General features: G+C 37.9%; 1 protein-coding gene across 10 annotated transcripts in view; it reads left to right on the top strand.

Annotated features, from left to right (window-relative positions):
• Nucleotides 1-14,131, top strand: part of LOC135201380 (solute carrier organic anion transporter family member 74D-like) — a 381,276-nt gene that overhangs the window by 358,832 nt on the left and 8,313 nt on the right. For all 10 annotated transcript variants that reach the window (XM_064230228.1, XM_064230232.1, XM_064230234.1 and 7 more), the window contains one exon: nt 5,331-5,459. In XM_064230228.1, the coding sequence (XP_064086298.1) occupies nt 5,331-5,459 (129 nt within the window). The remainder of the gene's footprint in view (nt 1-5,330; nt 5,460-14,131) is intronic.

Below are 14,131 nucleotides of genomic sequence, written 5' to 3'. Positions count from 1 at the left end.
GGAGGCAACTGGGAAGAACCCCCTTGACTGAAGAGACCTGTCCCGATCTGACACAGAAACGTTCACCTTTTGCAAGACCGACTAGACATGCCGCACACCTTCTTTCGGAGTACTAGACCAGTCAAATGGCGCAGTAATTTTGCAATGGCGCAATAAGTAAAATTATATTTATGGAGTATAGTACTATAGAATTTGCTGTACAGTAGTACTGTACTGTACATTATAGTATTATAAATACTGTAAAGTGAAAAAAGCTTAGCTTTAATCCTTTGGGTGTCTAGAGCATGTAAAGATATACTAATAAGGTTTAATACAGTGTACAGGCAGCTGTAGTGTTCAAGTTACGATAATTCGTCTTACGATAATCCGATTTTACGAGAGACCAAATTACAATAGCCTAACTATATCTCATCTTCTAGTTATGTACATAAATTCAAAAGCAGCAAAAGAGAATGATGAAAGTATGGCTTTAACGTTATACTCGTTGAGTTAACATGTACAACCGTGATCAACCGAACAAAAAACAACTTTTTTTTCTAAGTATACAACCGAATTGGATAACAACATCCGTTTGGCTTGTATTTCAATCATCATACTATAGTACATTATTACTGTAGTTGTTATAAATGATGTTATGTACAATAGGACTGAGATATCTTAATGTGATAACTTTATTCGCTTTACGTAGATCAAAGATCAATAGGGAAATATATGTGCTGTTAAATTTAAACCTAATTATAGCTGAAGCTGAGAAAACTTTTCAAGATGCTAATGACCATTATCGTGCATTGGCAACAAGGATAAAACTCCAGTAAACCTATACCATCAAACACAACCGTTGATAAAATTGAGATGAAATAATTTTAATCAAAACTGCTGTGCTTGAAAGAAAACATTTTACTGTTGGTTTCACGCAGATAAAAGAAATACGTAATGTAAAGTTCGTATTAAGAAGATATAAAGGAAAATTGCAAACGGAATCACGTATTGTTTTACTCAAACAAGCCACCAACGTAATCTGTTAACGAAAAAAAAATTATTCACAATCACGAGACATATTAAAGTCATATTTCCACTTAAAAACACGTTGTATAAGGAAAAATTACCTTGTTTCTTATAAGTCAGGTATATCTAAATATTCATGCTAACTAGAAGCAAGAAAATTTGCTCAGAATTGCGTTAATATGGCGAAACAAACTCGTTTTTGCCATTAGCTGATTTCCAAACCAAAACATTGGTCGTTCTGCGGAATACAACCGCCTTAGATCTACCATAGTATTTTATAATACAATAATATGAGAATATACATACAATATTATTGGATACAGAGAAGTAATGTATATCTTTTTAAAAGATTTATGGAAAATATGCATATTTACTTTTTCTTCTTTGCTTATCTTAATTTTCGTCACTATGCCATCTATGTAGCAGCGGCATCTCAAGCTTGTACCTGAATTTTTTGCTCTTAGAACAAAGCAAAAAATTGACCAAGTTGCACAGTTATATTTTGTACTTCTATCCCATGGAAAAACAAACAAATTGCAATGTTGCAAAATTGAATGTATATGCAAGTTTTGTCTTTTAAAATCAATTTATGCAAACAATTGTAAATATAATTTGTTATAAAAATGTGATTCAATTACATAAATTAAAATTTTATTATTTGTGCGCGACTGAACAACCTATTTTCTTCATCATAAGAAGGACTGTTACAAAGACTTCAATGGACATGCGTGCTGCTACTGTATCATATGTACAAAAATAAAAAAAATACCCTGTAATACATTTTTTCATACAATTTTAAACAAAGGCATGAAAACTTATAACAAACTAAAGTTTCATTAACAAAATGAGTTATAATTAGCTCCCAGATTAATAAAATATAACCGCGCGAAGTCTTTGTAAATGCATTTTTCGGAACAGTGGCAGACAAGAGGGAACATGAAAAAACATCCTCTGATAACGCGGAAGTTAGTTACAAAAGCTGCCTTAATTTGTATTTGTGAACAAAAATAAAAATACCCTATACGTAATATATTTTCATACACATTTTAAGCATAAAAGCATGAACATTTATAAAATCGACACATCGATTGCTACATTTGCACTTTTTTAACTCTATATTTTCGTAAGAGCGGCACGCGGCGGTCGACAAGAACGATCATGAAAAAAACGTTGTCTTTGATAATGTGGAGGGCAGTTTCAAAAGCTGCCTTTGTATCATATTTATGTGCAGAAATAAAAATACCTTTACATAATACATTTTCATACACATTTTAAAAATAAAAGAATGAACATTTACAAATCAACACATTGATAGCTAAATTTGCACTTATTTAACTATATTTTCGGCATAGAACAGTGTCGGAGCCATACAGTTTACCCTAATACCTATGTAAAAACTCAATAAAATTTTTTAATATCAATTGCATAACCTTTAAAGGTTTGAACAGTATTTCTACATATGTATGTACTTGTTAGATATTATGTACTTGTTAACCCTTAAACGCCTACTGGATGTATTAAACGTCAACGAAAATTGTCTGTTGGGTGCCGAATTGACGTATGAAATGTCGACGCGAAAAAGTTTTTTTTAAAATGTGCAGAAAAACAGTTACAGGCCTACTTGGCAAAAATTTTTGAATCACGCACCTTGAGGGATGCGGGGAGTTCACGGATCAAGCTGTTGTTTTGTTTACAATCATTACCCAGGCGTACAAGCACGAATTTCTTTCTTCTCGCACTAAAAAGCATCAGCGACACATCTCAGAAATTATTTCGTCACTTTGACATAATTTTTGCATCATTTTATATTAGCCGTTACATAGAGTTTTATATATGAAAATGTGTGCAATTTCATGTAGAATACAACAAATACAACCCATGGTTGTAGCTTTTATCAGTTTTGAAATATTTTCATATAACTAATGAAATTGCCAAAATTTCAACCTTCTGTCAACTTTGACTACCGAAATGGTCGAAAAACGCAATTGTAAGCTAAAACTCTTATATTCTAGTAATATTCAATCATTTACCTTCATTTTACAACAAATGGAAGTCTCTAGCACAATATTTTGATTTATGGTGAATTTATGAAAAAAACTTTTTCCTTACATCCGCACGGTAACTCTTCCGAAAATATCATAAATTTTTTCGTCCGATTGTCGTAATGTTTGCACCGTTTTATATTAGCCATTACATAAAGTTTTATATATGGAAATGTGTGCAATTTCATGAAGAATAAAACAAAAAACAACCTTCGGTCAACTTTGACTTGACCGAATGGTCGAAAAACGCAATTGTAAGCTAAAGCGCTTACATTCTAGTAATATTCAATCATTTACCTTTATTTTGCAACAAATCGGAAGTCTCTAGCACAATATTTTGATTTAAGGTGAATTTTTGAAAAAAAAAAAACTTTTTCTTACATCCGCACGGTAACTCTTCCGAAAAAAACCAGAAATTTTGATTGTCCGATTGTCGTAATGTTTGCACCATTTTATATTGGCCGTTACATAAAGTTTTATATATGAAAATGTGCATAATTTCATGTAGAATACAACTGAAAACAACCTATGGTTGTAGCTTTTATCAGTTTTGAAATATTTTCATATAAATAACGATAAGTGCCAAAATTTCAACCTTCGGTCAACTTTGACTCGACCGAAATGGTAAAAAACCGCAATTGTAAGCTAAAACTCACATTCTAGTAATATTCAATCATTTACCTTCATTTTGCAACACATTGGAAGTCTTTAGCACAATATTTCGATTTATGGTGAATTTTTTAAAACGACTTTTCCTTTTGTCAGCTCGGTAACTCTTCCGAAAAAATCAGAAATATTTTTGTCCGATTTTCGTAATGTTTCACTGTTTTATATTAAGCCGTTACACAAAGTTTTATATATGATAATGTGGGCAATTTCATGTAGAATACAACGAAAAACAACCCATGGTTGTAGCTTTTATCAGTTTTGAAATATTTTCATATAAATAACGATAAGTGCCAAAATTTCAACCTTCGGTCAACTTTGACTGGACCGAAATGGTCGAAACCGCAATTTTACCTTAATTCTGCAACAAATTGTTAGTCTCTAGCACAATATTTTGATTTATGGTGAATTTATGAAAAAAACTTTTTCCTTACGTCCGCGCGGTAACTTCCAAAAAAATCACATTTTTTTGTCCGATTGTCGTCATGTTTGCACCGTTTTATATTAGCTGTTACATAATGTTTTATATATGAAAATGTGCACAATTTCACGTAGAATACAACAAAATACAACCCATGGTTGTAGCTTTTATCATTTTTGAAATATTTTCATATAAATAACGATAAATAGAAAAAATTCAACCTTCGGTCAACTTTAACTCGACCGAAATGGTCGAAAACTGCAATTGTAAGCTACAACACTTACAGTCTAGTGATATTCAATCAATTACCTTAATTTTGCATTAAACAGGAAGTCTCTAGTACAATATTTCGATTTATGGTGAATTTTTGAAAACTACTTCTTTTTACGTCCACTCGTTACGAATTCATGCATCATATTGTGATAATATTTTCTCTGTGTTGCTTTGATCGTTTTACAATTTGTTATAAACCAAAATCATCGCAATTTAGTGTACAATACAACGAAAAAATAATTAACTCATTAGCTTTAGCTGTTTTGCTCACAGCACGATTTGTATACAATTATAAATGAAATTTTTTTCCGCTGTCATATATTCCAATATTTATATGATAACTTCAGGCAATGACAAAAAAATGAGCCAAAAATGAACTCTTAATCTTAAAAATTAAGCGTGCTGTGATTTTTTTAATCAAACTTTTTTCCGCTTCGGCGCTCACTCGCGAACGCCGCCGGCATACGGAAGACACTTTCAGAGATACCGGCTCGGTGTGTAAGGGTTAACAGTGCTAGCGGCGCTGTTAACCGAAAATTGTGCCGTAAAAATACCTTAAAATACCTCGTTTTTTAATGAATATTTTTGACGACAGCTGTAAAACAGATTCACCACTAAGTGATTGCTCCATTAACCGCTAGTGTAAGCATTTTTAGTGGATTTTTCTTGAGTTTTAAGCATTTTTATAGGGTTTCTAAGTATTCACAGATTCTAGCTATTCGCGGGGGTGTCTGGTATGCATCCCCCTGCTAATACGGGGGGTTCCACTGTATAACGAAATGGTTAGTGATGTATAACCATAATCCTAAAAAAATTAGATTAAGTTTAGATTAAGTTGTAAGATAAAGTGAGAGAATAAAGTAAAGGTATAGGTAATTATATCCTTCCATTATAAAATGTGCTCACAAAAAATTTTCCCACAGGAAATGTTCCATGTCCTATTATTTATGGTTCAGTAGTCGACTCCGCTTGCATTCAGTGGAAAGTAAGGTGCAAAGAGATGGGTGCATGTCAACTTTATGATTCTGATATTTTTAGAATGTTCTTCCATGGTAAGTGATTTGATGTTTTGTCATAACTTCTAATAGCTAATTTGGATTATCTTGTAAATATAATACATTTTACATTACCTATTCTGCTAAGACTTGTTTGCTTACTAATACAAACCATTACTATTATACAAAGACCTTACCTCTTACTCCCAGTGGAAAGACATCATAAGTGATGTGAATTGTTTTTGTTAATGTAACCACCAGAGGAATACCTCTCATTCCCAGAGGAAGAACATCATAACTGATGTGAATTATATTTGGTAATGTAACCACCAGAGGAATTGCTAATCAGCTCACTCACACATTCATTGCTTGTTTCTTCTGTTGTAAGGGTCTCCCATTGCTGCCTTTGACACAGCAGTTTTTGTGTCAGTCCTCAGCTTACCATACTTTATTTCACTGTAGTAGTTATTATTCTTTTAAATGTGATTCTTCATATTCTTCTCAGAGCTACTACCAAAGAGTCAACTGAAAAAAATGGAGATTGGCTACCAAAATTTTATGCATAGCAGAGCCATGATGGTGTAACCAAAATTCTAAATTTCTGCATGGGTAAATGCAGTTAGTACTTCCTATGAAAGAACGATATCTTATATGTACTATTTTTGCTATTCAGCCCAACAAAAACCACGAAGTCAACTGCTCTCATTCATTGGTGTCGGTTTAACTTCAGTTCTGGTGCACCGAGATCAGAACATTTCAGTATGTCCAACAGTCTTCAAAACTACTATATCAAAATTATTACAATGACAACTTAACAATAAGTGTCAGGTTATATTTTTTTTGCTCACATCAGAGAGCCAGAAAGAAGAGAGGTGTTCCAATGCTTACTTTGTGTGTTTGGCTGGTACCAGCCAGAGGTACAGACACTTTTAATGTAGAGGTCAGATCCTACTTTGATAGCACACATGGCTCACACCTGATTAGAAACCTCTTTTCCTGACCATCAGAAGGTCCCAGAGAGGAAACAGATTTACCATAAAGAAAGCTGACAAACCAAACAAGCCTTGAGTTTCCCTTTGGATATTTAAAAAAAGAGAAAAAAAGGCATTAGATGTAACAGCTCAAAATGATGGGCCACCGACTTTTGGATAATCAGTCAAAAAGGAAACCTGTATATTACTGTTGCAAACATTAACATCACAAATACTAGCAAATATCTTGAAAAGAAACCTGTATATTACTGTTGAAAACATTAACATCACAAATACTAGCAAATATCTTGAGCCAGAAACTCAAAAGGATTTTTAACAAACTAAGAATAGGGTGGTAAGGGCTCAGTTGCACATGCCCACAGAAGCACAGTTGATGAATCATTGAACTCGCCACACACAGGGAGAGCAGTTTGAGCATTCCTCGTCTGTAAATAGAAGGAAATGGTTGGGGTGCTCATCCACATTATGGGATGAATCTGCTCCTCTACCCATTCTCAGGACTGTCTTGTACTAAATGCACCAAGTAGAACACAAGTTGAGGAAGACCTGTACTTGGGTTCGAAATCAGAGCTGACGAGCCCATGTGAATCTCTGTACCCAGTACCTGCCACATTAGTAGAGGGTACAGGGGAACAGGTATGTGCACTGCCATGCATGAACACCCTGATCATGAGGCAAACCATGAGCTGAATAAGGGTGACATAGTCAAGTGTTCACAGATCTTGCTGGTGCATACTGTGAGGGGATCTGTCACAAGCCAACCCATTGTTGGCATGTGCACAATCTGGAGATCTAGCATGTGCTGAACGAGCAAGCAGGGCTGGCCTCACTAAGTGTAATATTTTGGGGGAGTACAGCAGCAAGAACCTACCCTACAGATGCATGGTTTTTTGACTGAGTATTTGAGACTGAGAGTGAGGGGGTTGTGCAGGCTAACTTAGTGTTTCTGAAGAGACACTGGAGGAAAGCATACCCCCCATACCCCCACTTCATAGATACATGTGGTCCATGGACCAAGTTCTACTCACATTTTTCCTGACACAAAAAGAGCTAACCCCACTAGTTGCATCTTAACAGTCTTGAGACAGGGTATGCACATAATACATAAGTGGGCTGCACTAGTTCAACCAAAGCGTTAATGGAGAAACATGGGAGGAAGAGCCAAGAGCAACCCTCATGTCCAAGCTAGAGGGGCCAGAACAGGGTACTGAACATCCTAGGTGAGGCCAGTACCAGTCAAGTCAACACCTGATTAGTCATCCACAAGTGGCCAAACACTGCTGCCTCTCAGAGATTGGGAAGCATGTTCACTAGGCCCACAGGACTTGCTTATGACAGACCTCTTCTTCCTATGGGAGGAAAACGAAGATGACCATGCTGGGGGGGGGAGGAGGAGGAGAATGGAAAGTGCTTATATTTTAGGTAAGGAGTAAAGAGGTGTATGGTGGTGGCCAGGAGGAAGTGGTAGACTAATTCTTCAGGGCCAGTTCCTCTAATGAACAATTCCCAACAAGAGGCAGAGAAGTCTCCCTACAATGGAGTATTAAACAATGGGGATCCACTGAAATGGTGGGAATGAAGCTTCATTACACTAGCTAACACACCTCCCATCTCCACATATGTAGACAAAACAATCAAAATAAAAATGCAAGTTCAATTTGGCTATCAGAACTGCAGTAAGACATTGTCACATAGCAGAGACTGAAATTACTATTATTATTATTATTATTATTCAGAAGATACACCCCTATTCTAATGGAACGTTTGCCATCGTCATTCAAACTTCTAAAGAATTCGGTGTTCATAATAATAATACGTATTAAAAGATCAGATGTGGCAAAATATTACCCCCAGAGATACTGAATACCATAATCAGTCAACTGGAAATTTGCCTTCTGGCTAACCTTATTTTTTCCTTTTTAATGGTGATGGCAGATTTTGACATTCCCACTATTATGTCCAGACATAATACAGTTTTAACATATCTGCATGAATGTATAGGTGATTACAGCAAAGAAAGATCTGCATGACTATAAGTGATTCTTGCAAAGAAAAAATATGAAATCACTTTAAGGGATGAAATATGACAAAATTTTACTCAGTTTGCATTTTTCATATCTAACAAACCTACTGTCTGAACATATGGGAATTTCTCTAACACCTGCTGGAGTCTGGGTAAAATAGCACAAGGATTTTGATGCCATTATGGGTGGAGGAGGCAGGTGCAGCCTGACCTGACTTACCCCAACAACACTGCGACACACCAGTTTTTCCTCCAGTCCAGGTACCTGAATTAGGGGTGGCTTGAGTTGGGCCATATATGTTATCCCTGCAGGGTGGTTAGTGATGAAAATATCAATTGATTAACCTTTGGCCCTAATGTAGGGGAGACTTACTCTGAGTGGGAGGATAGAGTAAGCCTCGGAACCAAGGAAAAAGTTCCCAAGGACCTGTGGGCAATGCCTCACAGGTGAAGGTGGTTTGACGAAACCATTTACAATGGACCCCCGTATTCGCATTCTCCAGATTTGCAGTTCCTCGTGGACGAGTGCATTTCGCGCTCGGCTACCAATCCGGTGGTCTGAAGTTTGATTCTCGGCACGGCTAACGCGGAACCAGAGGAATTTATTTCTGGTGATGGAAATTCATTTCTCGATATAATGTGGTTTGGATCCCACAATAAACTGTGTGTCCCGTTACTACGTAACTAATTGGTTTCTAGCCACGTAAAAATATCTAATCCTTCGGGCCAACCCTAGGAGAGCTGTTAATCAGCTCGGTGGTCTGGTAAAACTAAGATATAATTAACTTTTCTCCAGATTCGTAGATTTCTCTCTGGAACATTTGCCCACATTATTCACGGAAAGTTCGCCTATTAGCAGTATTTTTCTGTGAGAAATATCCATAAATTCCTGGGTTTTTTATCAATTTCATCATAAAATGCACTTTTTGTGATAAAACTATTAAAAAAACCAGGTATAAAAATTGTAAGTGGATTTTTCTTGAGTTTTAACTACCAGAACAGGAGGTTTTAAGTATTTTCATAGGGGTTCCAACTATTTGCGGGTTCTAAATATTCACAGGGGAGTCTGGTACGCATCCCCCACAAATATGGAGGAACCACTGTACTGGCCTTTAAAATCCTGTGAACCAACAAGTTCTTTTTGAAAGCGACAGAAGGGCCTAGGCCCCTAATATCACATGCTCTTGCATGCACTGTTTTTGGTATCTGAATGTGAAGTAGTAATATAAGTTTGTTTAATCACTTCACATAGCCAAAAGGAGATGGTATTCCTCAACACATCTTTCTTGTTCCAGCACGTGCTAGCACAAAGTCTTCGACACTCAGGTCCGAGATGCAGAGTCCTTTATAGATAGCTAGGCAGCACCCTGACAGGAAATAAGAGTAATTTGTCTGGGTTGTTACCAACAAAAAATCTTCAGGGGAAAGGATCATAAGACTCAAATCTGTCTTCATAAACTGAAGGTTTTTGAGCCTTGGCTATGAATTCCGGGGCAAATTCGAAGGCTATGGACCTCAACCTTTCATATGTTTAATGTCAAAAGAGTCCATGAAGTTCACCAACATGAAGCTAAGGCCAGTAAGAAAACCATTTTGAGGGTTAAATGTATGTGGATGAAACCCGAAAGGGTTCATATGGAATGCGAGTGAGACTTAAGCACCAGGGTCAAGTCCCAATTTGGAGATTTTAGATCTTTCAAGGAAAAGGACTGCTCAAAACATTTGAGAAGCACAGAGATTTCCCACAAAGAAGAAAGGTCTATATTTTCAAATGCAGAACCAATCCTAAGCAGTTCTATAGCCTTTGATGGCTGACACAGAAAGAAGTTTCTCCCTATGGAGAAAAATTAGGAAGTCCACTGCTTGTTGAATAGTAGTTTTGACCAGAGTGTATGACATCAATCACAGCAGACCGCTCATTTTCCTTGGTACACAGTTGTAGATGATGATCTGAGATAACCAGACATCTCTGAGAAAGCCTTCTGCTTGTAGGAGAAACTGGATAGTCTCTAGCCACGAGGAGATAGGGACCTTACTGATCAGTGAAACCTCTCAATGAGTGGTTGGCAAAGAAGGTTGTGACACGGTGGAATCTCCCTCAGTGCCTCAGTCAGCAAAGCTGGAAGAATGGGGTATCATTCTGCATGTGGCCACAAGAGAGCCACCGAGTCATCCTGAGGTTCTTAGAAATCATTGCTAGGTTGATTACTTGTTGGATTAGGCAAAAAGGGGCGAAAGTGTAAACATCCAAGTTGTTCCAAGGGTGTTTCAGGGCATCTGCCATGGCCGAGGGATCTGGAACAACCGAATAAAATACATCTAGTTTTTTATCTTGATGCAAAAAGGTCTACTGTTGGCCTTCCCACAAATGAAAAAGCTTTTCTGCTACCTTCTGATGTAGTAACTACTCTGTCCCCACCACTTGACCCCAACAACTCAAGCTTGTCTGCCACAACATTCCTCTTTCCAGATTGCAATGTATCTGGCTGAGAGATCCACTGAGTGAGTGACTGCCCACTAGTGCAATTGTACTGTCAGTTTGAGAAGTTGACAGAACACTAGCCCGTCTGTTGACATTAGCTACTACTGTAGTATTGTTGAACTCGAGAACCAGAGTGCCGTCACCTTTTCTTGAGACTCCTGAAGTGCCAGGAAGGCTGCTTTCAATTCCAGGGTGTGGATGTGAAACAGTATGTCATGGCGATGCCACACTACTGAAGTTAGATCTTACATTTGTGCTCCCCAACCCTTGTACAAAGTGTCCAAGAACAGAAGAATTTCCAGACATGGAGAGTGAAGGGACACTCCTATAAATAGGTTCCTGCCATCCAGACACCACGCTAAGTCTTGTCTCACTTCTGTCAAGAGAGGAACTTGATAAAAGGGAGAATCCTTTGAAGGGAACCAAAACTTTTAGTCTCCATTGAAGAGACCAAAGGTGGAGAGGTCTGTGAGAAATAACAGGTAACCAGAATAACCTGCCACTGGACAATGCTCCTGACCTTGTTGATGCATTGGTCTGATAGGTACCCTCACCACTGTCATGTCTATAAGCATGCCGAGGTATAGAATTCTTTGGCCGCGCATGCGATTTGACTTCTCCCGATTTATCACAATGCTTAAGCTGTGATCAAATTGGAGTAGACGGTCCCTTTCTTTGATTAGTTTTACCTCAAGATATCTAAAGATGCGTATCCTGGGAGAATCAGCCCAGTTTTAGACTAAAGTGAGTACTTGTGACCACCTGTGGGGCTGAAGCAAAGTACCTTGAATCAGTTAACTATCTCTACAAGACTGAAGCTAAGAAACTTCCAGGATGATTGGTGGATTGGAATCTGGAATCATGCATCCTTCAGGTCTATCATGAGCATTTAGTTGCTGATGACTACTATAACTGTGCAAGGCATTTTCATCTTCAATCTAGTCTTTCTGATGGAAAGATTGAGAGTAGACAACAAATTTATGACTGGTCTCTAATTAGCTGATGCTTTGGGAAGGAGGGAGCTCAAAGGGGAGTAAGTATTGTACCCATAGAATATCTAATACCAAGGTCTCCGCCCCGTACTGCTACCACATCGCCCAATGGCTTTACCAGGCACGCCCCTCCCACTAGTGGCAGCAAGTGGGGGGGGGGGGGGGGGGCACCCCTCTATGGTCTCCCTCCGCTAGCCCTGCCTCTACCTTCTCTCCTGGGTCTGGATGAGGTCTTTTAGGGGAAGTGTAAGTAGTTTGAGATCTTGGCTTAGAAATGTTTGCACAAGAAGAACCAGATGATGTAGAGACAGCTTGATGCACAAGACGGTCATTGTTGTCCACCCTACGTCTGTCAACTGCAGCGCAAAGCAGGTCCTCGGGAAGAGAGATGATAAGCTTAAGATGTCTCCATTCCTCAAAGCTAAGACCGAATTTGTACTGATGAATCTCGAGACCTTGGAAAGAGAAGCATCTCTTCTTTTTGGCAACCAGTTGGCCCACATGTTAGTTGTTAAATGAGCCAAGTATGAAATAGTCTTTCTATCAGACTGCAACATAATGAAGGCGGCACTCTCTTCAGTGTACCCCACAGGAGAAGTGGAAAAGATTTTGGCCAATGTTGTTGACCATAAGTCAAGCCATGAAACACCTTGGAATACTGATGAAGCAATTATCTCCAGAGTAACTGCCTCTTGATGGTTGAAGGATTGGCCCTCCACCTTAATTTGGTCTAAAGATAGGCCTGAGCCTAGATCTACTTGTCTTGGCTGCAACGCAACCTTGGGGGTGCGTAGAAACATTTATGACAAGGAAAAAGGCCAAGATTGGTTACACAAACATGTAGGGCTCCCATTACATGAAGGACAGTCACGGACTATGTGATCAAGAGTGCGGATCAGTCTCTTCTGGGAGAACATGAGCAAGAATAACAAAGGGGAGAAGATCACGGATGGTTAAGCGACCGTGTAGGGTTCTCAACCCAAGTAGAAGAGACACTGCTGTGATCAAGGGCAATGACTAACCTTACCTTACAGACCTTACAGTTCGTTCGGGTTGCCCCAGGTCCCTCAGTGTGAGGCGCCTCTAATGTCTACCAGAGTTGCTAGTACATCTTCCGGTATATTTTGCATCTTCCAATCTTGGATGGTCTGGGATGCAGTTTAGATATTTGTCGAGCTTATTCTTAAACACATCTACGCTCACTCCTGATATATTCCTCAGATGAGCTGGCAACGCATTGAATAGACGCTGCATTATCGATGCTGGTGCGTAGTGGATTAATGTCCTGTGTGCTTTAATTATTTTTCCTGGTATAGTTTTGGGCACTATTAATCTACCTCTGCTTGCTCTTTCTGATATTTTTAGTTCCATGATATTTTCTGTTATTCCTTCTATCTGTTTCCATGCCTGAATTATCATGTAGCGTTCTTCTCTCCTTTCTAAGACTATATAATTTTAAGGATTGTAGTCTTTCCCAGTAGTCTAGGTCCTTAACTTCTTCTATTCTAGCTGTAAAGGACCTTTGTACACTCTCTATTTGTGCAATATCCTTTTGATAGTGTGGGTACCATATCATATTGCAATATTCAAGTGGACTACGAACATATGTTTTATAAAGCATAATCATGTGTTCAGCTTTTCTTGTTTTTGAAGTGCCGTAACAACATTCCCATTTTTGCTTTACATTTTGCCAACAGAATTGCTATTTGATCATGCATAACATGTTCCTATTCATCATCACACCAAGGTCTTTAACTGCTTCCTTATTTGTGATTGTCTCATTATTAGGTCCCCTATATGCATATAGCTTTCCTTCTCTGTCTCCATAATTTATTGATTCAAATTTATCAGAGTTAAATACCATCCTATTTTCCTCTGCCCAATCATATACTTTGTTAAGGTCTCTTTGTAGAGCGTTCCTATCTTCATCACAAGTAATTTCTCTACTTATTCTTGTGTCATCAGCGAAACTACTCACTACCGAATCCTTAACATTACTGTCTATGTCTTCAATCATAATAACAAACAATATTGCAGCTAGCACCGTACCTTGTGGCACACCGGATATTACCTTGGTTTCATCCGATTTCTCATCGTTTGCAATAACTATCGGTTTTCTGTTGTGTAAAAATTCTTTTAACCATCTTCCTACTTTATCTACGATATTGTGTTTTCTAATTTTCTTCGCTAATATATTATGGTCTACTTTGTCAAAAGCTTTTTCAAAGTCTAGATAAACC

Source organism: Macrobrachium nipponense, chromosome 28 (genome assembly GCF_015104395.2).
Source record: "Macrobrachium nipponense isolate FS-2020 chromosome 28, ASM1510439v2, whole genome shotgun sequence".
Taxonomy (NCBI): domain Eukaryota; kingdom Metazoa; phylum Arthropoda; class Malacostraca; order Decapoda; family Palaemonidae; genus Macrobrachium; species Macrobrachium nipponense.
Note: the sequence above shows the minus strand (reverse complement) of the source record. Positions and strands in the feature narration are given on the sequence as shown.